Source organism: Lipophrys pholis (genome assembly GCF_963383615.2).
Source record: "Lipophrys pholis genome assembly, chromosome: 10".
Lineage (NCBI taxonomy): Eukaryota > Metazoa > Chordata > Actinopteri > Blenniiformes > Blenniidae > Lipophrys > Lipophrys pholis.
The window spans coordinates 11,638,832-11,661,850 of record NC_137640.1 but is presented as its reverse complement, the minus strand read 5'-3'; the positions used below and the strand labels follow the sequence as shown (position 1 = coordinate 11,661,850).

At 43.4% G+C, this 23,019-nt stretch overlaps 2 protein-coding genes across 5 annotated transcripts; both read left to right on the top strand.

Annotated features, from left to right (window-relative positions):
* The first annotated feature begins 366 nt into the window (after positions 1-366).
* dot1l (DOT1-like histone H3K79 methyltransferase) lies at positions 367-23,019 on the top strand. Of its 4 annotated transcripts, XM_080473939.1 has the most exons (28): positions 367-734; positions 7,527-7,570; positions 7,669-7,743; positions 7,985-8,048; positions 8,438-8,666; positions 9,926-10,020; positions 10,646-10,708; positions 10,830-10,885; positions 11,154-11,233; positions 11,895-11,963; positions 12,053-12,159; positions 12,511-12,552; positions 12,667-12,762; positions 12,932-13,154; positions 13,285-13,398; positions 14,203-14,294; positions 14,441-14,542; positions 15,541-15,678; positions 15,853-15,978; positions 16,242-16,681; positions 16,798-16,894; positions 16,985-17,134; positions 17,351-17,393; positions 18,638-19,263; positions 19,478-19,683; positions 20,379-20,452; positions 20,551-21,234; positions 22,934-23,019. In XM_080473939.1, exons 1-28 carry the CDS (start codon positions 654-656, stop codon positions 22,939-22,941), a joined length of 4,224 nt encoding a protein of 1,407 aa, XP_080330065.1. In that variant the 5' UTR covers positions 367-653; the 3' UTR covers positions 22,942-23,019. The 4 variants fall into 4 exon arrangements, 3 of the variants coding, with proteins under 3 accessions (XP_080330065.1, XP_080330066.1, XP_080330064.1); XR_013935747.1 differs by lacking the exon at positions 20,379-20,452 and having other exon boundaries at positions 20,554-21,234; positions 22,934-22,960; XM_080473940.1 differs by lacking the exon at positions 22,934-23,019 and having other exon boundaries at positions 376-734; positions 12,932-13,103; positions 20,551-21,347.
* Positions 21,333-22,719, top strand: LOC308116168 (uncharacterized protein; the record flags this gene model as incomplete). Its single annotated transcript, XM_080474190.1, has 2 exons — positions 21,333-21,342; positions 21,968-22,719. The coding sequence occupies 2 exons, from the start codon at positions 21,333-21,335 to the stop codon at positions 22,648-22,650; spliced, it is 693 nt and encodes a 230-aa protein (XP_080330316.1). The 3' UTR covers positions 22,651-22,719.

Here is a 23,019-nt window from a genome sequence, read left to right as displayed (position 1 = left end):
TCAAAATGGATAGAAAAATTAGAAGTGGGTCATTTTGCGCAAGGTCACTCGAGGACACTACACAATCTTATTTTCCAATATAATATAATAAATTATTTTAAATTTTTATTTTATCTCCTATTTCCCATTGTGTTGTGTCTTTTAGAACATTTATTTTGTTGACGCGTGATGTCTTGAATGGTGAAAACGAAACTTTCAAACTACTAGCTGTACACATACTTTGTGTGGAAAAGAGCCATGATGACGAGGCGTGGCGGCGGAATGGGGCAGGGACTCGGCTCGTGCCTCCGGTCCACGCGTTGGGCTCGCGGTCCCCGTCCGTGACGTCGGCGTTCCCTCTCCTGCCCGTGGCCCCCTGCCATACTTATTCATGCCGGGCAAGATGGCGGCGATACGGACGAGGTGTTATTGCCAGTGGACATAAAAACGGCATTTGATTCAAAAAAATATATAAAAACCGGGTCAGATATATTTGTACACTATAGGCCGTGCCGTGTTTGTGTTCACCGCGTTACCAGCGTCGGCCTGTTGTTTTTTCTGTCCTCTTCCAAAAATGTTCACGTTGTGAGTCGCTCACCCACCAGCTGGCTAACGCGGAGCAGCTACTAGCCCAGTGAGCTATCTACCACAGCCAAGCCGCCGTGAAGTGGAGGATGGGAGAAAAGCTGGAGCTCAAGCTCAAATCGCCGGTCGGAGCAGAACCTGCTGGTTACCCGTGGCCGTTACCAATATACGTGAGTGTTAACCCCGTGAAGCGATCGGTTACGCTTCTATTTTTCCTCCTCTTTTGCCGACTGCCTTTTGTTAGCTGCTTTAGCCGTATGCTAACGCTGGCTGCCGAGGGGAAGACACGGCATGCTCGTCCGGTAAATCAGGTCACACTGGTCGGTGTGGTGGCAGACGAGGCAACGAGCGACTATCGACCACCTATTAGCACCGTTTTATGCCGGTGACATTACCCCTCTGCCGCGGCGTCGCGAGTTGATCGCAGGAAGCTCTCTGTAACGTAAAACTTGATGCGATATCCTGCGAGATCAAGATGTTTTGAAATGTGAGCGACCTGAACACACATCCCCTACATCCAGAGTCTCTCGTGGAGAAGGTTTTCCCCGAACGTGCTACGTGCCAAACCCGCTCGTGCTTGAGAATCTGCGGGTGGCCATATGTACACGGTGTACCGGGCATGCCGCACATAACTTAAAATAAATAAATAAAAAAGCTCTGATAATATGATCCCGTACATATTGATGGACATTGTGTGTTTCTGCACGCATCTGCTCTGCGGTGTTGCATTCCTCGAGTACCTCGTGTGATTTCTTGTCTCACGTCGTTCTAATAAGTGAAAGCAGCTGAGTCGTGTGTGCCAGCTTGAACCTCAGCACATATACTTGATCCCCACTCTGTCCCTTCCTTCTCAGTACAGGCATACCTAGAAAGGTTTTTTTTTTTTTTTTTTTTCTTGTCTCGTTTTCTTTTCTGTGTTAACATCCCGTACGTCAGAGTCAGATTGCATTTGAGTCATTTGATAGAAACGGAAAAGGAAGCGGTTTCAAATTCTGTGATCTTTTTCAGGGGTGTATAGTTGGTTTCACTCTGCTTTTCAATTTATAGTAACTGGGGAGACAGTCAGCGCTGGCTGGGAAAAAAAAAAAAAGCAGACTATTTCTCAGTATGTCTGAGTGGGGTCTTTGACACACACACACACACACACACACACACACACACACACACACACACACACACACACACACACACACACACACACACACACACAGAGCCAGTTTGATTTAATTTCTCTCATTTATTTACCTTGTTACTCAACAGTAGTAGTGGTCTGTTAATGAGTTTCGAGATACTGAGTGAGAAGTGCTGGTTGATGTAATAGGCCGCTCCTTTCTGCTTTGGCTGACCCTCCCTTTACACCAGGCGGTGGACTCTGATAAAACTCACAGTTCCTCCTGATTCACTGCCCTGCCCCTTTTCTTTATGTTATGGTCCTGTGGGGGTTAATAGACCATGCATCTCAGGAATGTACTATATTGCTGATCTGCATTAGAGCTATTTATACTGAGACTGGCTGTTGAGCATTGAATTAGAAACAGCCGATGCATGTGGATTTTGGCAATATGGAGCCTATTTGTGCCATGCGTTCCTCCTGTTTTCAAAGAGGAAATACACCCCCCCCCCCCCCATTTTTTTTTTCTTCTTGTCCATATGGTCAACTCTGCAGGGAGGAAGATATGAAAGACAGTTCCTGTTCAGCAATGCTTTATTAATAGATCTAAAAACAAGTATCTTTTATTTCCAGTCATGTTTGGTGAGCCGGTTTTTATCCCTGTTGAACTGCGTGCTGGTAACAACAGATCTCACTTCATGTAGATTCATTGTTCACTCCCACAGAGGATTACGATTTCTTATCTCACCCACAAAGCTGGGACACAGTGATGTTCTGTGTTTTGATACACACAACTTGGCGGGTGTGCAGGCTGTTGCAGAGCAAGGCACGCCGTTAGAACCAAGCCCGTGAAAATATGCATCACTTCTTTTATTGATATGTTCGGTTTGTCGTGTATATAGAAGCATATGCATAATGACAATAACGTGATTCTGATTCATCCAAAACTTTTTCACGAGATCCCCACATCTGAGTATTTGTAAATGCTTCCGTATGAAGTGAACCTCTGATGCACTTCAGCTCTTTGTCCATCTGGTTCGGGGTGTGGGCACTAACGAGCCCCACGCAATATCGAAAAGACACACCATAGTTCAACGTGTTTGGCTGGTTGCTCTCCTGTGCGCTTAAGAAATGCGGTAAAATCGAATCAAAAATCAGTGACCATTCAACATTTTTACCACGTTGATCTAGTGCTTATGGTAGTGATTTTAATCTGCAGTATTGTAACATATGTGACCTCTGCTTCTGGTTTTAACTGACTGTATGTGGAGGAAGCTCTTTTACATGGGTGGATGTCGTCGATATCAAATAATATTTCCCTGGAAATGTTTTCTTGGATCAGTATCTCGTTTTCACGCCAATGTTGTACAGGTTTGTTTGCTTCCAATGGTGACCGGGTGGAGAGCGGCACATAGCGGAGTGCCGTGTGGCGTTCAACCCACCGTGGTGCTGCAAGGAGAGACTGATTGAAGAGGTGTAGAGAGGAGGAGCAGCAGCACAAGCGTCTGTCAGAGCCACAATGTTGAGGGAGAGGAGGGTCCTCTCTTTCTGCTCCTTTTTTTGTCCGACTCTCGTTTTCAGACAGTTTATTTTTAGCAGCAGCCATGTGCTGGTGTTGCTGTGTGCCGTCTTTGTGCGAGCAGGTGACACCCCAACCCCCTCCCCGCATCCGTTTTATTTGGTTCACTTGCACGCACAGTCTCTTTCATTCACTCGCATACCTCGTAGTGCATTAGTATTTAACTGAACAATGTGGTAAAGCTATTGTGGTGCTTTTTTTTTTTTTTTTTTTAACAATAATGGGATTTGAATCTCGTGTTCCTCAATGGCATCACAGTAAGCCGTTAGCTTGACGCTGCAGCTGTAACCAGATGACTGCTGCAAGAGGAAGCCAGAGATTCCTGCGTAACTATGCATATTTGAGAGTGTGCGCATGCATGCATGCAGTTTTTAGCTCTGGCGGAAGTTTGCGTAGTTATGGCGGGCAGTGTTGAGCGGGAAGTCGGGAGGTCCATCCTGTGAGCCGTTAGCTGCTGCCGCCACCGCCGCCGCTGCTGCTGTTCTACTAAGCCTCAAACAGCTGTCCAGTGGCATGCTTTCTCTCCTCTATCTGCTCCTGTCACCCGCAGCGGGTTTTAGTTTTTACTTGTTTTCCTTCATTTTCATAAAACTCTCTTTTCTTTTACCGTTAGATTGACTTTCTTTTTTCTCATTCCCCGCCTTTTTTTCTTTCTTTTTTTTCATTCTCTCCACCAGAGGCTCTCCTTGGCAGTGCGCTTAAGAAGGAGAGGAAAAGTGGGTCAGTGGGTCAGCTCAGGCAACAGGCTCAGGCTAGCTGCACTCTGGGTGAAACTTGAGTCCCGTTACTCCACAGAGCTGCTCGGCACGCTGCAGTTAAGATTATTAACTATAGGATGCCAGAATTGGTTCCTATTTTTTAAGTTTTGGTCAACACAAACACACTGGTCTAAATAGTTTTAACTCAATATAGCTTTCCATTTACACTGTTGTGAGACTGGTTAATTGTACCCTGTTACTGGAACAGTAGTAATTAACAGCAGCATTTAACTGACCATCTTAACTACACAGAAAGCATTGCCAGCCAGCTAGCAGGCTAATGTAGTAGCACTGCGGCTATCCAACGTTTCATGACGTGTCCACTGTTTGGACGCATTTTACGCTCAAAACAGTGCAAAGCAATACAGCGACGTGCAATGTGGGGCGACCGTAGCTCAGTGGTAGAATGGGTTGTCCAATAACCGAAGGGTTCGCGATTCGAATCTGAAAATGTTCTGACAATAACTGAGTAGGTTTTGTTTTTTTTCCAAATCTAAGAAAACTATAATATAGACAACCGCAAAGAGAGCAATATCTAAGGCACATAACACATTCATCCTTGAATATTGATGATAAATAATCTCTTACGGCCACATCCACACGAGCCAAAACGATCTTTTTTTCTCCCCGGGGTTCGCCAAAAAGAATTCCATCCACATGTCACTATGAACACAGGGCTTCAGGGCATGTAGTAAATATGCCAGGCCATTAGGGGCGCTGTGACTCACCAAATACACCAAAATCGCAGAAGAAGACAGAGCACATAGAAATTTAGAAGTAGACTCCTGCTCATCGACTTCAATCTACCTCCGAGTTATATAGGTTATATATATGTTGAGGAAAAAAACCTGTTTTGGGTGGCCGTGTGGACGGCCCCTAAATGGCAAGCCTGTGGTGAGAACATTGAAGTCTGATCCACTGATTGAGTCCCACCACTTTGATGACATTTGCTCCATTGTCCATTGTGTTGGAGGGCCTGTCCTCTGCTTTGAGGTCCCAGGTTGCCAGACCCTCTCAGTTCAAGGGAAATTGTCTCTCCAGTGTGACCAGTGGGGACGTAGGCTGTCTGCAGGCAGCCACTTTTTAACCTGAAGCCGTTATTTACGCACAAACAAAGATAAGGTTTTGTTGTTCCACTTGACCAGATATGAGAAGTTGTGGTTGCCCATTTGAACTTTTTCCTAAACTTTGGATTTGTTTGAGTTTGCTAATACAGTGAGAAACCATTTGTCTGCTTATGATTTTTTCTTTTTCGAAATGCAGCAGTCATTTCTTTATGGCAAACCACATACCGTCTGTCAGATGTCACCGGTAGTGTACTAATGTAATTTATTTCAAGTAAATCCATTCAAGTAGCAGTTGATGAAATATTCATGAAAGTCTTTAATTCCTTCAACAACAAAAAAAAAAAGACCATCACATGGTAATCCAAGTCTTTAAATGTTTTTTGTCTTTAGTCGTGCATTTCTAATTTTCCGTCTTTCCACAAAGACAACTGTGCACATAATGACTTAAATAGATCAGTGCAGTTAAGAGTTTTCCTCATTCTAAGTATCAGTGGCCCTTTCCACACGACAACGACGTTTCATGTAACCTCAAGTTGTTCTTTCATGAAGTTGAAGACTTCTGTGTCGGGAAGCTATCATCTCAAAATGTTCTGAAATCAGTCATTTTGTGAAAAATTCATTATCGGTCCACTCGACAAAAGCGAGGCGATTATAAATATCGGTGTGGGCGCTCTCTCGAAGTGAAGTTTGTTTGGACACTTGACAAGTTGTGCAAAGGATGGCATGTTACCTGCCAGAGAACGAGCGATGTCCGCTTTACAGAAGCACGTTTGAATTGTGACGTGCACGATTTGCATGATCAGCGTAACGCGAGGAGGAAGTCGGGCCAAGTCATTTAACACCAGTAATGCTCATTTGGAAGGCCACCACCCAAAAGTTTAAAAGCAATACCAGGAGCGACAAACTCACTCAGCGAGCACGCCTACAGAATCAAAAACCGAGCCGGACGCGTAAAAAGCTGTGCAATGCAGCCATTCTGGAAAGATTTTTGGACTTTTCAGCGGAAAGTATCTTTAAAATGTGCTTGATGTTTAGATTGGAGTAATCTTCTGTACTAACGGTGAAACATATTACAAAAACATAGACTTTTTCAAAACTTGTACTCTATTAAACAACAGAGAAAAACCTCCTCGTTAACGTTTCATAGTTATGAGGCCATTATTTCTCCAAGGTTTCAAGTGAGAAGATTTCAGTGTTTCCTTTACTTTGAGTATTTCGAGTTGGGGATGCTAAGACCACAGTCTGTAATAAATGCTGCTATTTTATAGTTGGAACATGTTTTTCATATTTTTGATATGGCTTTTTTATTTTAATGTTGTTTTATAGTTTTCAATTATCGCAAGTGCTTTTCAAATATGGGTATCAAGGACTGTTAAAAATAAAATGGTCTAAAGTTTGTTAAGAGTCATGAATATAGTCAGAAAAAAAGCTCAGTTTACATATTTCATAGATGTTGATTGTACAAAAAACACGCTTTGCGCTGAAATAAACAGAAAGATTGTTGAAATTCACCGCTTACATCAACTTTTCAGCATGTGAATATTGGTTATTGGTATTGGCCACATTTTTCAAATTGGGGCATCTCAACCTCTTGGAAGTGTTGGACCTGTCTGGCTGCTTGCTCCCATTCTGATGTACAGGTGTTGCCCATTTTTGTCCCTAATTAGGTGGTTTGGTTTGTACGTTTGCTGTAAAGTCAGCAGTTGCCACTTGGAAGCTATTTTCACTAGTTCTACTTCAGCTTCCAGCCTCATTGGTTGGTGCATAACACTGCAAGATGTTGAGCTTGCAGAACTTTTAAGGTTTTAGCTTCCTCCTCAGATGTGATCATGGCTGCTGCAGGTGTTGTCATGACCAAAATAGAAGGTGTCAAGACTCATCAGACAGAATGCAAAGCCCATAACTTTCACTGATCAATAGACTGTTCAATGGTACTTGTTCATCTCGCTCAGGACTTGTGCCGCTCGACAAATCTCATCCATGGTTCGGATGATCCATCATCCTGGTTTTAGGTCCAAGTAAACCCCTAATTGCACTCCATGGCTTTCAATTACTTGTTTCTCGCCGTAGACTCCATGCCCAACAGTTTGACGACGACTTAAGAAACAAATATTATATAAAGTGCTGAAGCGACTATCAAAAATTACTAAACGTTACAGTGAAAATTCAAACATGCGCACGCTGTAGTGGTACTGGTATTCTGTGTTCCACTGCATGGCTAAGTGTTTAGCGTGTTTTCTTTTCTTTTGGTTATTTGTCGGTGAATTGACCAGTATTATTCTAAGTTTGCTTTTTCGATGCGTCTTAACTTCACACTCTTAAGAGTTACGACACAAGAGTTAACTCCGGTCATTTTTAAGGCTTTTACTGATTGTGCCAATTTAAACTACGTGTTTTTTTCCCCGAGCATTTCATGATATTTTGTCATTGCATTCTCGTCTTTTCAGGATAAACACCATGATGCTGCTCACGAAATCATCGAGACCATTCGGTAGGCGCCCTCTTCCTCTCTGAGTCAAGCCTCATTTACACCCACGGTCAATTGAAGTGTGAAGTCTTTGATTTACTGATGATCGTGTTTCTCTCTAGGTGGGTGTGTGAGGAAATCCCAGACCTCAAACTGGCAATGGAAAACTATGTGCTCATTGACTATGACACAAAGTGGTGAGGTTTCTCATTTATTTCAAGTGACCTTTAACAGGAAACTGAATTTCTCTGAGTCAAACCTGTCTCAGAAACTTTGATGGATATTTCTTTTGTCATCATTGAAACAATTTTAAGTTTGTTTTTTTTTCAGTAAATCACGTTTCATTTATTTCAATTTTGTACCTCCCAATAGGTTATTCATTTGAAATCAACAATGAAACTGAATTTGTGGGTTTATTTTAATCCCTCTCTCTTGCAGCTTTGAGAGTATGCAGAGACTTTGTGACAAGTACAACAGGGCCATTGACAGCATACATCAATTGGTGAGTCGGTGATTTAGGAGGTTTATTTGCCATCAAGGGGAAGTGAACATAAAAGCATTGGTCAAAATATGTTTTGGCCAACTTTTGTGCTTCATTGCTTCTTCAATATGTCTGTGACTCATTTCTTGTGTGCTTGATAAATAGTTTGTCAGTTAATATTAAAGCATCTGAAGTGAATAACTTGTTTACCTTCCTTTACCCCAAAATCGACACTTTCTTTGTTTTACATCGTGCTTCAGATCTTTTCATATTATTATACCAGCACCCTAGCAATATGTAAAACGTCCCCGTTCTTCCACACTTTACTTGTGTATTAGTCCCATTTTGCTTCAGTTTGTTTTGTTTTGGCTAAATAAAACTGTTCCATATGTGTATAATCTATTTTCTAGTGGAAAGGGACCACCCAGCCCATGAAGTTAAACAAGCGTCCTTCTAATGGCTTGCTGAGACACATCCTACAGCAGGTGTACAACCACTCAGTGACGGACCCAGAGAAGCTCAACAACTACGAGCCTTTCTCCCCCGAGGTGTACGGAGAGACCTCCTTTGACCTGGTGGCTCAGATCATAGACGAGATGGAGATGATGGAAGAAGACACCTTTGTTGATCTTGGCAGCGGTTCGTTCTCTTTTACATCGAGACACATTTTCTGAAGTGGGGACGGCCAAACTTGTGAAGTAAATATTCAGGCAGCGACTGCGTATGTCTGGATGAATTACTTCATGAGGTTCACCAGGGTACTTTAAGGCGTTGTTCACATTTGACTACGAGATACCAATCAAGCCATGTGCTGTTGTGATACATTGTCGGCATATTATTTTAATATCAACGCTCTGCGCTGAGATAAATGCAAGTCAAATTATTGTGGTGGGATTTTTAGTAGGGTTCATCTTGCTGAAGATTTTTTCTTATTAACTAAATAAAAAATATAATTTAGACTTGTCGACAAGTCAAAAATGCTTAACTATAGATGTTATGTTGTTTTAATCAGTTTTTTTGAGCATTTTCTTTTTAAAACATTTACCCCAAGGAGGCTGTGTGTCTCTAATGCCCTTTGAACTCTTTCACCACCATCTTCAATAGTCATATCTGCTCTGTCATTTTGTGTCCCAGTCTGTGTATTCAGTAACTTCATGATGCATTAATCTGCAAACCAGTTAGAGACGATAAGAGACTATGAATGAAAAATGGTCCAGTGCAAGGCTTGCTACCACACGTAACAATCCTCAATAGTTACCTGCGGGTTAAAATCCAAATGTCCGAGTTAAGTGTGGTTGTACATTACTCCAGTGGAGTGATTATGTGCCACTTTTTTTCCTGGCCTACCTTATTTTCATTTTCTTAATGAATACTTTCAAACCCTGCCGGGAGGACCGCTGTCTGACGGCTCTGTGGCTCTAGTTAATGGCAGGCGGTTGACAGTTAAGCTTCTTTTTTAATAAATTTTTTACATTATTACCTAATCTTTCTGGTGCCGACAAGCTTGAATTGACTATTTGCTGCATCCCTAAAGTTAACCAGGTTCAAACTCAATGACACCGCATACATTCCTTAATTATTCACATCAGTTATGATGTAGGGGGCAGCGCTTCCATAAGTCCGTTATTATCCTGTGTTTGTTTTGCATTGGTTCCCTTTGCTTTGTGATGCCTGCAGACTGACATCAGGCTTTCACTGAACTACATCAGAGTTTGTACAGAGACCTACTTTTTAAGCTTGACTTGTTGTTTTATTGTGGTGTGCACCAGGGGACGGGTGGCAGCAGTCGGACTTCCACAAATTAACGAACACAACAATTGTACTAGGGTTCAGTTAACTGGGCCACACCTGACAAAGGTAAACGCAGTCTAACACACTTTGTTTTGTCTCACTTGCAGGAGTGGGGCAAGTGGTGCTACAGGTTGCAGCAGCAACCAACTGCAAACACTACTATGGTGTAGAGAAAGCAGACACCCCAGCTACTTATGCAGAGGTAACTTTAACTGACAGTATGATGCTCACCGGAGGAGAGAGGTATTGCTGAACAGAAGCAGACAGATGTGAGATAAATGCTAGAATCTCGCAGGCAGTAGGGCTTTGTGAAAAATCTATACATTATCTGTACTTACTGGGCCACAAAGGAAATTTGTGGCAAGTAAAAATAGTCTGACAAGAAATGGCAGTGGTTTGTCTTTGAATTGGTCTTAATTTTCTGTTCGTATGTCACCTCGGTGATTCATAATAGCAATAGAGCAAAGCACAATAAAACTGACTCCTTGATGGCAGAAAAAGGCTTTTGGCCAGAGGCGCCAACCAGGAGTGTGTTTTAATGTTCAAGTGTCTCAGTTGTGCCTTAACACCTCCCATGGAGATACAAATGGCCGAGCTGTACAACAAAATAGAAATAAAGTCAGAAACCAACCATCCAGTTCTTTGCATTGCTTTAAATGGTAAACAATAACCTTCTGGTGACACCATGAACACGGAACATATATCCAGATTTTTACTGAAACAGTTGAATTTGCTAAATGCCCTATATGGAACTATCTTCACCCGTGTGAACCATTTCACAAGTTGTATGTTTTTTTGGATATTAAGATTGATGTGCTTTCTTTCAGAGCATGGACAAGGAATTTAAGAAGTGGATGAAATGGTATGGGAAGAAACATGGGGAGTACACAGTAAGTTGACCCCAGTGTGACCTTTGCAGCACCACATGCCATCAGGCACACATCAAATCGGAGGTGTTCTGCAGACTGCCAGTAAGCAGGGCTTTTACTATAACCATGCTATTATTTTCAGCTGGAGAGAGGTGATTTTCTGTCTGAAGAGTGGAAGGAAAGGATTGCAAACACAAGGTGTTGCACCAAACTCGGCCACACATATATAATTATATTCAGTTTATACAAGGCAATTTATAAACCGAATGTGCTCAATCCTGTGTTATTATAAGTCTTACCACAACTTTTCTTAAAAACAATTTCTTGCCACTATCTTCTATAACATGAGCTGCTTATACTATGTTGTTTTTATTTTTTTCAGTATAATTTGAAATCAAGAAAGATCCATCTTTTTTGGGGGAGACCCATACAATCTGCAATAATTATTTCTCTGTCTGTCTTCCAGTATTATTTTTGTGAATAACTTTGCCTTTGGTCCAGAAGTAGATCACCAGCTGAAAGAGCGCTTTGCTAACATGAAGGAAGGTTAGTACTTTGTTTTATATATATATATATATCTATATATATATCATGTGAAGTATTCCGTTCACAATTACATGCACATTAACCTCACCACCTGCAGAGACATTAAATTGGACTTTGGGCATTAAATTCAAAAAAACTATTCAAACCTCTTGTCTCTGTGCACACTTGTGAGTTGCAGTTTCTATCATGATTTCTAGTGCGAATCCAAGGAGTGATTTCCCTGGTCTTTTAATCTCTGCAGGTTTTATTTTTATTAGTTTTCACAAACTGATTTATATGACAGAAAAGAGACATTATAGGCGCAGGAGGACTATGAGCACCCACTGGCAACATAAGGCGTGTGAATAGCATGTGCTCACAGTGTCTTCTAGTGGACGCTGTAGGAGTGACATGGCGCCCCAGTTAAAATATATTCACCTGCTCCCATTCAACATCAAAATAGCCAGTAGCCTCGTGGTGGTTATTGGCACTGGACTCAACTCAGCCACTTGATTACATTTTAAAGTCAAAATGTTGTAATATAAACGCATTAGCTTTGTTTAGTGAGCTGTTGGAGCCAACGTGTGTCTGTGTGTGCGCTTATATACATGTGCATGTGATGATTGTCTCAGTAAGTAATGTATATCTCTAATTAGTGTTTGTTTTGTTTTGTTTTTTTCAGGGGGGAAAATTGTGTCCTCCAAACCTTTTGCACCTTTAAATTTCAGAATCAACAGTCGAAACTTGAGTGGTAAGCACAGACATGATGGAGAAACTCGTTTCACTTTCTAAATCATCTTCTGATTTGTATCTTACATTTCTTCTCTCTCTCTATTGCAGATATTGGCACAATAATGCGTGTGGTGGAGCTTTCACCACTAAGGGGGTCTGTGTCCTGGACTGGAAAGCCGGTCTCTTACTACCTTCATACCATCGATCGCACCATAGTAAGCACTGGGAACAGCCGAGTAAAGGAGACTTACCCAAGTCTACAGAATCCCGAAAACATCTTAAAATACATTTGTCTACTGAAGCAGAGCAAACTGTAATTTTTATTTGTTCTCAATAAATACACTATGATAATAACGTAAACCCTACAGTTTCAATAGGGTTCTATGCACTGTCAGTGCTTGGACCCTGAATATTGAAACGAGTTTTCAGACTCAGGAGTTTAGCAATCTGAGTACACATGATGGTTTACAAGGTTAATACACACATCTTGATCTTGGATGGAACGTGAATCCTCTTGATAATAATGAAAATGTAACGGATATCTTCATTTTCTTTCTGTTTTTCAGCTTGAAAACTATTTTGCTAGTCTCAAAAATCCTAAACTCAGGGTAAGTCACTCTCGGCCTTTTTAGCTTCCTCTGTCTCATGTTGCGATAACGTTACCTCGTTTGTGTGCTTCTTCTGAACCAACACGATTCATTCTGTTCATCATTTCACATTAGGAGGAACAAGAGGCAGCTAGGCGACGTCAGCAGAAGGATACAAAGGAGAGTAAAAGCAATAGCACCACCCCCACCAAACCTAAAGAGCAAACCAAGGTAGGACATGGAATAACTTTAATAAAACGGTTAGCAAGCTCTGATGACCAAGACTATATCACTCTAATGTGTATTTTGTTTGTTCTTTGTCCTGCTATACTTATATACTCAAAGAGCCATTTTCAGAGCTTTGATAGAGATTCTGTGTGGTTCTTCATGTGTATTGCAGCAGGACTCTTGTGGCGAGGAGGAGCATCCGAGCTTGGTGACTGTGGTCAAGCCCACCGCCAAACCAAGAAGAGCGCGACTGCTGTCCAAAGGTCGCAAGCTGAACAATAAGAAACGTGGTCGACCCAAGAAAGCCACTCCAGCTGTCGAGAGGAAAAACAAGAAGAATCAGAGTGCGTTAGATTTGCTGCACGCCAAGACTCTTTCTGCAGCACCACCTCAGGGTCAGAGGGCTGACACACACGTGCACACATACAAACAATGTGTTTTTCTCGTCATGGCACCAAGTAACCAGTCATTCACAATATAAAATCCTAAGTCTTGAAGTCTTGAATGAAAACTGTCGTCCCGCAGATGCATACCGGCCACCTCAGAGTCCCTTCTACCAGCTACCTCCGAAGGTGCAGCACTATTCTCCCAGTCAACTGCTGCTGAGCCCAACTCCTCCTGGTCTGCAACAACTGCTTGGTAGGATGACGACACAGATTATTGTGTATAATCTCAGAGTTGTATATATTATACTACAGTGATGCCCAGCATATTTCTTGAAGGATCCAAAACTTAGGCCACCCCCCCATTACGATTGTATGATTCCAAAAAAAAAAAAAGGTTTGAAGAAGCTTCATAAGACACTTTATGTGAAATACAGTTTATTTGTTATATACTATAACAATGACTTCCTTTTCTCTAAGGAAAAACTCAGATGATACTTTCATTCGCCAATTTTTCACCACAAAAGATGAATTTGTCTCTTAATTTTGTCCATTGCTTCTGCCAAACTATTCTATGTAAATCTTTTCTTACACTTTTTCTTTTTGCTGGATTCATCTTTAGCTCGACACTTTATTCACCCACTACTTCCTTTGCAAGCTTACTTTTGTGTATATTTGAGAAAGGCTGTTCAGATTAAACACACCCACATCTTCGCAATATTTTAAAACATTTGATGAGTCATTTATTTTTTGTTTTTTTAGACCTGCTACAATTTACACTAATGTAAATGCTGCAATGTAGTAGATTGTGAGAAATGAATGAAATGCTGAATTACTTATTTTTACAACAAAAAAAACAATGCAGCTATACTGGAGAGATTAACCTGTATATGAAAGGCAAGCTTCAGTGATTTTCAGTGATCAATCAATGAATTCAAGATGATTTTAGAAGAACTTTTTTATAACAAGAACACTCCTTTTATCTCTTAGTACCTTGTGTTGGCAGTGTTTGTCAAGATATGTACACACCCTACTGATCCCCATCCTACATCTTTTTCAGATAACATCAAAGTTCAATACCTCCAGTTCATGGCTTACATGAAGACGCCACAGTACCGCTCTAACCTGCAGCAACTTCTAGAGCAAGAAAAGGTAACTAGAAGACATTTCTAATACAAGTTTCCAAGTATATTTCAGACATAACGAGACCAAAAAAGAAACTTGATGCTGACATTTACATCTAACACAAGCGTTTTATTCCACCACTTATATGTTTTCTTTCTTTGATTTCTCTCTAGCAAAAACACAGAGACTTGTCTGGGCAGGCAGAGCAGCTGCACACAGTGTGTATGTCACACAAGGACAAAATCAAAGGTCTCTTTCAGGCAAAGCTTGATGAGGTAGGATGGGATTTTATTTACTTTATTGCATTCAAATGATCACCACGATGACAATAAATGTTGCTGCTTGAAATCATGAATTGCATTACTTTGTTCTCAACTCACCTCTTTTTTGGGGAGAGAACTTATGGGTAATGTGCTTTGCAAAGTACTGTACATTTCACCGTGTTGTGAATTAATTGGTTGAATATACAATGAAACTGCTTGCGTCTTAAATAAGGGAAGAGTAGTTTTTCTTACCTTCTTTTTTTGCAGAAATATTACCTGCTTGATCGGTTTAGTCTGTTGCTCCTCATCAGACACAATTTGTTTTCGTAAGCTGGATATAGTATCTGTATTTTCTGGGAATTGTCAGAAAGCAGTGGCCAGAATCCAAATATTGCTCTGCTCGCTTAAGTATCATGGTGCTCAGAGATTTAGATGACCATCAAATTTACTCAGTCTTTTTTTTTTTTTTTTTTTTTTATCAGCTCTGATAAAAACGTATTTAACTTTTAATGGGTTTCCATGGTCTCGAGAACTCCTTGACCTCAGGTCCAACAACTTGGTTTTTGTTTTTTCTATAATAGAAAAAGAACCTTACATATGAGTATAACAAACACACAAAATATTTTGTATGATATATCACCAAATATATTATATATCGTGATGAAATATTTACTAAGAAAAACCATTCTGAATATTTCTGATCATTGGACATGTGCTTGAATTGTTATTAATACCTATTTTGTAATCTCACTGGTTTATTTCGATCAACTTTAGAAATGATTACAGATCATTTAATATGTTCTGATGTCCAGTGTGGACGAAGACAAATGATCCAGGAGACAATCAGATTGAGTGAAGTACATTTTCCAGAAAGAAAATTTATAAATCTATCAGATTTGTCGACAACGTAGCCGGAGGACTGATTTGATTCATTGCTTTTCAAGCTTTCTCTGCTTTGGACTAATTTAACTCACTATTTGTTTGTATGTGTGTATGTGTGCGGCCAACAGCTCGGGGTTAAAGCCCTGACTGTGGAAGACCTACTTCAGGCCCAGAAAGAGATATCAGCCCATAATTGTCAGCTGAAAGAACAAACGAAGCAGCTCGAGCGAGACATGGCCTTACTGAGAGACCACAGCCTGCTACTGGTGAGAGCCGCTCACTCCCGCTGTAACCTTCACTGCGTGGTTACAGCATCGTCCCCTGCGGCTCACGCCTGGCACCATTGTTGCTGCTCACGTGCCGTGGGACACACAGTCATAAAATGGCACTATGAAAATGTGCATACATTAACGCAGGTTGTGTGCTTGTTATTTTTCCAGCTGAAGTCTCGATGTGAGGAGCTGAAGCTTGATTGGGGCTCTTTGTGTCTGGAGAGTTTGTTAAAGGAGAAGCAGGCCCTTCGAAGGCAGATTTCTGAGAAGCAGAGACACTGCCTGGAGTTGCAGGTGCACACATCACTTATTCATTTAGTTCAATCTTTTTTCTAGTGATTCTCCCATTTGTTACCCCCCCCCCCCCCCGTTACTCTATTCTCAGCTTCTCCATTAGCCCCTCAGAAAAATTATTCTTTGTCACTCCTCCTATGAATAACGTAGTTGTTTTGGCAGCAATGAAATAACTTTTCTTCCAAAACCTTTTCCTAGAAACCCCACTTGGTTAATACATGTCTGTTGCCAGTGTAACAGCTCCTCCTGGTGTCTATTTGTAGATCAGCATCGTTGAACTGGAGAAAAGTCAAAGACAGCAGGAGCTGCTTCAGCTCAAATCTTACAGCCCGTGTGAAGACTCCCCGTACAGAAAGGGACTGGAGTCTCGATCCTCAATCGACATGGACTCGTCAAAGCTCGGCCTCTCCTCAGCCCCACCCCTCAATGGCATTAGCCCAGAGCTTTCCATGAATGGTACCAGCTCACCTTGTTTTGACCGGGCTAATGCAAAGGGGGAGCTTCTCTCTCGCTACCTGCCAATCTCGCCCGACCACGAGATTGTGCCTGCCAATGCTGATACTCGACAGAGGCAGCAGAGCTTCTGCCATGCCCTCCCTGACTACACACGCTTCTCACCTGCCAAGATTGCCTTGCGGAGGCACCTTAACCAGGATTCCACTGCCTCTGTTCTCTTGAGAGGTCCAGGCCTGACCACACACAGGTTGGATGCTACTAAATTCCTATACTGATAAACTTGATGTTTAGCCTAAACGTCTCCCGTTTTTAACTGAAGCATTGAACTAATGAAACCGGATGTACATGTTTTGCTTTTTTCAGGGAAATGATCGGTGTTAATTCACCTCTTGGAACCAAACAGAATTGCCCTTCCCCCAATGCATCTGATGTTCAGAACAATCCTAAAAGCTCTGAGAGGGTAAGGTTGCCTCTTCCTGTATCGTTGTCTGTAAGCTCATGGTGATTCCAGTCCTCGTAACAATATTGTCATCATTTTCCCTTGATGCAGGGTGGTAAGGAGAGGAGTCCATCTGTTCAGGGTGACAACAGCATCACAAGCCTTCCAATCAGTATCCCTCTGAGTACTGTTCACCCCAGTAAGTTACCTGTCAGCATCCCATTGGCGAGTGTGGTGCTGCCCAGCCGTGTCGAAAGACTGGTGAGTATTACACTGAAGTATCGTCACAATAGTACAATGCTTTGAATCAGAATGGAAAAAACAAGTTTATCAATTTCAGAATGTATATCTATAAACTTATGACACACACACACACACACACACACACACACACACACACACACACACACACAATCTATTAGTTTTTATTACTTCGGCAGCTCCATTATGATTTACTGTTTCCTTTAATCATTTCAGAGAAATACCCCAAGTCCGGTGTCTCAGGCAGGTCAGACCAATGGTAAGGATCAGCCAATAATCACCTTACATCATTCTCATATGTAACATTGCACATTATTTTATTCATACTATTTAAAACCATTGCATTTCAAACTGTGGTGCGCCTTCACCCTCCAGTGGTACATTTTTCAAAATGGTATGCACAATCCTGTTCTCAGAACTTATCCAATATCCCCATGGCGACTTTGCCTCAGGGGTCGACATGAACAGGAGAAGATCTTATGTTGTATGTGAAATTAAAAGAATACTCTATGCTTTGCATTGGTCAGGCTGAATGATCTGCTGTTGCTCACTTATGGAACGGGTCGCTCCGCCAGCAACAACTTGCTCTGGCTAACAAGTCTGCGGAAGCTGTAGTGAGATGGACAGCTATTGGTTCCGACCCTGTTACATTCGTTTTAGCTTCCCTCGTTATCTGAAACAGTCTTGATGAAGATTAGTTTTATACACTTGTAAAAACAAGAAAGCACGGGTTAAGTGTGAGGCCAATCAATATCTGTCATTGTTTAATTATTGTTCTGACATTTGGCGCTCACTTTCTGGACTGGCCCAGTGGTACACGTTCAATAACAATTTAAAAAGCATAAAAAATGTATGTGTGTTAAGGTTGGTCATAGTGGTGGCACTTGAAGAACTCATTTGAACATGCTGGAGACAATATGGTGTGTTCACACTTGTTACTTTTGATCCTGTTCAGTTGAACTCTTTCGTTAATATTATGTTATTCCATCTTCTAGTTTTTCTCCTATAAACCCCAGCGAGCTCCAAAGAAACCGCAGTAGCCTCAACTTGTTTTCAAACCTGCTCCTACACAAACGACCGCTGTCTGAACTGTCCGCATCTAAATAGTTGCCAGAAATGTCTCGATTATGTGCAGCACAAGAGGCTCTGTAATATTTAGAACCTATTGTCATCTCCCAACCGTTAAAAATACCACCACAGTACTCCTACGAGTGCATTTATTCCAGCACACAGTGTTGTTGCAGAAGTTTTGGGAAGTTTGTTGCATAATACAAATCACATAAGCCTCCAGCTTGCCATCTGTAGTCCTCTTTTATTTTGTGAACACGAAGCACAAAGACAAAAAATGTACTTATTTTTCTCTCGTCGTCGTTTTGTTTTATTTTTACCGCTTTCGTCCAGTCTGGGAAGGTGTGAACACATCTGCTGCCAAGTAAAGTGGAATTAGTTTTTGTCTGCTCTTCTTCTACATGCTTGACTATGTCCTCTTCTATCTTGGTTCAGGATATTCTTCCAGCTCAGGGCTGATGAACGGAGGTCCCCACCCGGAGGACCATAATGGTGCTTCTTCATCACCTCCTCCACACAGCAACACTCATTTGACGGGACCAATGGGTCGAGGAGGTACCATACAGAGTCCCCCACTGGCCACAGGGGGGGTGCTGCAATATGCTGACGGACCCCCAAGGATTCTGCCAGAAGACGGACCAGACCGCCAGGGAGAGGAGTCGGACACGGAGGCCCAGGACAGTGAACTGCGTCGGAGGATGTTCTTCTCTTCTTCCTCGTCTTCATCCTCGTCTTCCTCTTCGTCGGGCAGCGGAGGCAGCGTGACGGGAGGATCACGCCTCCACCATCACACTGGCAACCAAGCAGCCAAGCAGGGATACCACAGTAACCATGGCAACCACCACCAATCCCCTGGCACGCAGCACACTCACACGCCCCCACATACGTCATCGTCGCACGCCTCTCACAGCCTCGGCCCTCAGGAGGGGCGCAAGCGGGGCCGAAGGAAGCGCAGCTCCGCAGGGCCTGTCATGGCCAGCGGATCCCCAAAGAGGAGGTCCTTCCCCGGGCTCGGCTCCCATAACCACTCCTCAGGATCGCCACTCAACATTAATTCCATGGTGAGCCACAAACAAGCCAACGCATTTGAGGTGCGAGAAGGAAACCTGATGTCACCATATTGATACCGAAGACGCTGCCATACGTCGTTATATCCATTATTCAGAAAGTCGGGAACTTGAATGAGCACAATGTGATGAACGTCTCATGATTGAGTTTGCTGTTATGTCAGTTTGTGTCATCAGGGTTTAAAATGTAATTCTTCCATCCAAACAGGTGAACAACATCAACCAGCCTCTGGAGATCTCTGCCATCTCCTCCCCAGAACAATCAAGCCGCAGCCCCGGCGGTCCTGACCTAGACCAGCCCCCCATCTTGAAAAGAGAGCGCCCCCTGGAGCTTAATGGCACAGGTCGATACTCCACAGCCCCCAGCTCTGATGACGAGGACTCGGGATATCCTGCCGAAAGCTCCAGTTCACGGTAATACGGGAATTGATTTGTAACGATTTCACAGTTTTAAGATCAAGTTTTTCATTTCTATAAAGTCAGATTTTAAAAGATATGTAGCTTTGTTGACACATATAATCCAGTTTGTATGAAGACAGAAATGAAGTATAGTAGCATCTCATTAATATATATATTTTTTACATATCACTAGCATGACTTTTAGACCGTCATCTGCCTCAAAGTCATTTAGAGTCACTTCAATTCATTGAAATAAGCTTGTCAAGAATTAGGTAGCAGTTTTTTTGCCAAACGCTCCCAAGGAATCAAGTAATCAAAACCTGGAGGAACACTGGGAGCTGTCACCTTTCTGAAAAAATAGAAATATCTGGTGAGATTGGTGAATTCACAAATACATACAAAGGAAAGATGCAGAAACAAATCAAAGCTTCAGTATTTCAGAGTTTACGGTCTCAAAAACTTGGATAAGTCCATGGAGAGAGCTGCATAATGAAGCTTGATGTCGTCTCTGGAACAAATCTAAACTACTTCATAGTGAGATAACATGGCATGTTTACACTACAGCTGCTGGCTCGTTTTCTCTTTTGTCTGAGGTTTCTGTTTCGTAAGAATGTGACAGAAAACCTTTTTTTATTTTCCCCTCCATGCTCTTGTACGAGTAAAAGTGTTGACCATGACGTCATGCCATTTTTTTTTTTTTTTCTTTGTAGAATTGAAAGAAAAATAGCCACTATATCCTTGGAGAGCAGAGAGGGACCAAGTAGACTTGGTGATAGTGAACGAAGTAAGCAAAAAAATAACAATAATATATTAAACTCAAACCTTTTCTTTTTGCATTTTGATCCCGGTTAGTAGCGCTTCTTTTTTCTTCTTCTCCCCAAGTAGGCAGAAAATCCAGTAGCAGCAGTGGCAACAGCACGGGCAGCGAGGCCTCCTCCTCCTCATCCATGCCCTCTACCAGCAAGTGGAAATCTACGTTTTCACCCATTTCCGACCCAAAACAACCCAACTGTGACCCGAGGCAGGGCGGCTCTCCGTTCGGCATGGGCGGATCAAGCCGGGGCACGGACTCAGATTCCGACCACAAGCAACACGTGAGGAGAGGGAGTGACGGGGAGTCGTCTAGCTACACGACCCCCAACCCTTTCCTCGGTCAGGAGTCGGGGTCCCGGGGTGGAGGCGGCAGTGCAGGTGGGGCCCACGGAGGCGACGGTTCAGACCAACGCCAGGCGCACCAGAAACAGAAAGCGTCTCGTGAATGGGAGCTGAAGACCACCAGCAGCATGGCCACCCAGAACCTCTTCATCTCTGCTGCGACCAGCAGCGGGGGGGGCATTCTGAGTGGGAAGGTGGCGGGAAGCCCCGTAGCAGTTTCCTCAACCGCAGGGTCGTCCGTGGGGCAGTACCTGGGTTCGCACTTCCCCCTCGGAGGGGCTTCAGTCCTACAGTCGTTGTTTGGGGCCCAGACGGGCGGCTCCACGGCGAGTGGGAACTCGCGTCTCGTCAACGGACACGCCGCCCTGGGAAGCTTCTCCAGCGCCGGGCTGGCTGGAGGAGCCGCTGGAGGTGAGCATCACTGACGACAAGCTGGTGGCAGTAGGCTTCATCTCAGGGTCAGTTAACAGGAGACAGTGAGGTCTGAGTCTTATTCTGGGGCCACCTTGATGAGGAGTAGTAAAACCCAGAGGCAGGTAAGTGCTGACGCAGCGCTGCTTCCTCTTCTCACGCACAGTTTGGCTGACTGCTGCCTTGCTTTGACATGGGCTGGCTGGCTGGCTGGGTGATGCAGTTGGAAACACCCTTGGAAAATGTTTTTTTGAAATATGTATTTATGCTGCTATACCAAATTTGAATAGAAGAGATATTGAAAGAAAAGTGAAAACCTGAAAATGTCTAAAAATCATTAAAACAGCATCCGATATAATTAGTCGCCGTGCATCACGACGCTCGTGTTATTTTCCCTGGGTGTGTCTGTTGAAGTTGTACATCAGAGTCATTTCACGCGTGATCAAAATTACCACAGCAATTCTCTTTCCGTTTCAAATTGGCCATATTGAATTGATTGCGTGACGCCGCAGTCACCGTGGACTGACTCTTTTTGCTTACTGTGTGCTTGTCTCAGACTTGCTTGGCGCAAAGCACAATCTGGCTCAGTCCTTGCTTCTCTCTCTGTCTCCCTCCCCTCCCCTCCCCTCCCCTTCGCTCTTTTTGCCACGACTGTCTGCCCCTCCTCTCCCTCCCTCTCTCTCTCCACTCTCTCGCCCTCCCCCTGCCTCGACTTCTGCTGTATGATTTGCAGGTATATTTCACCACGTGGTTCCCTCAGTGTCCTCCCATCAGTTCGGGGCAACGCTGCCCGCCCCGGGAGGCCTCGGCTCTCTGCTCAGTCTCTCCTCCTCTTCCTCCACCACGTCCCAAACCCAGCAACACTCCACCCCCCAACCAGCATCCACGCGCCTGGCCTCCGTCTCCTCACCTCTTCCCCTCTCCCTGTCACAGACCCAGCACAGTCGCACCCAGTCCGTCCTGCACAGCCCCTCTCCGCCCACACTCTCCCTGCCCCCGCCCCCACCTCTACACAGTGTCCCCTCCTCCTCCTCAGCCTCCTCCTCTTCTTCCTCCTCCTTCTCATCATCCACATACTCCGATTCCCCTGTGTCCTCTCGATCAGACGCCATGCACTCCTCACGCCTGTCCCACTCCTCTCATCACCACCAGAGAGCGTCATCGTCCCACTCCATCACCTCCTCCACCTCTACCGCCAATGACTCTACCGCTGCGGCTACTGCTTCCGCCTCGCTCTCCTCCTCCTGTCTGTCAACCTCCTCTTCCTCATCTCGTCCATTCGCAGTGCACTACTCCCCTCGGCTGCCCCCTCCACCACCAGCGAGTAGTTCTGGTGGTGTTGGGAGCATGTGGAGGACTCAGGGCATGCATGGCACCTACACCACCTCACAGCTCCCTAGCTCCCGGCCTCGATAGGGTTAGGGAAGTGGGGGAGGATGGAAAGGGTGGAAGGCAATCAGAGGGAGTATAGAGGGTGAGAGTAAAGAAGTGAGAGAGTGAGAGACTAGTAGGGAGTGAGAAGTACAGGTTGCCTGTTCTCCCTGTGCCGTTCCGATTAAACAAGGTAAGACAACTAGGTTTTAGATTTAGTGTATAAAATGTGTTTGTGTATTTTTGAATGCTTTTGGTTTGCCTGGTATATAAGTTTAGAGAATTACTCATGGTGTGTTTTTTTTTTTTCTATCTTCGGATGTTTCAGGTAATTGATGAAAACTACCTCAATCTTAAAAAAGAAAAAAAAAAAAAAAAAAAGAACTATGCAAATGTCCATGTGTGGACCACGGC

Coding starts and splice junctions, on each gene's coding strand:
- dot1l (XM_080473938.1), top strand. CDS start 654: ATGGGAGAAAAGCTGGAGCTCAAGCTCAAATCGCCGGTCGGAGCAGAA. Junction 13,399..14,202: donor TGGTCTGCAACAACTGCTTG/GTAGGATGACGA, acceptor CATCTTTTTCAG/ATAACATCAAAGTTCAATAC. Junction 17,394..18,637: donor TCAGGCAGGTCAGACCAATG/GTAAGGATCAGC, acceptor ATCTTGGTTCAG/GATATTCTTCCAGCTCAGGG.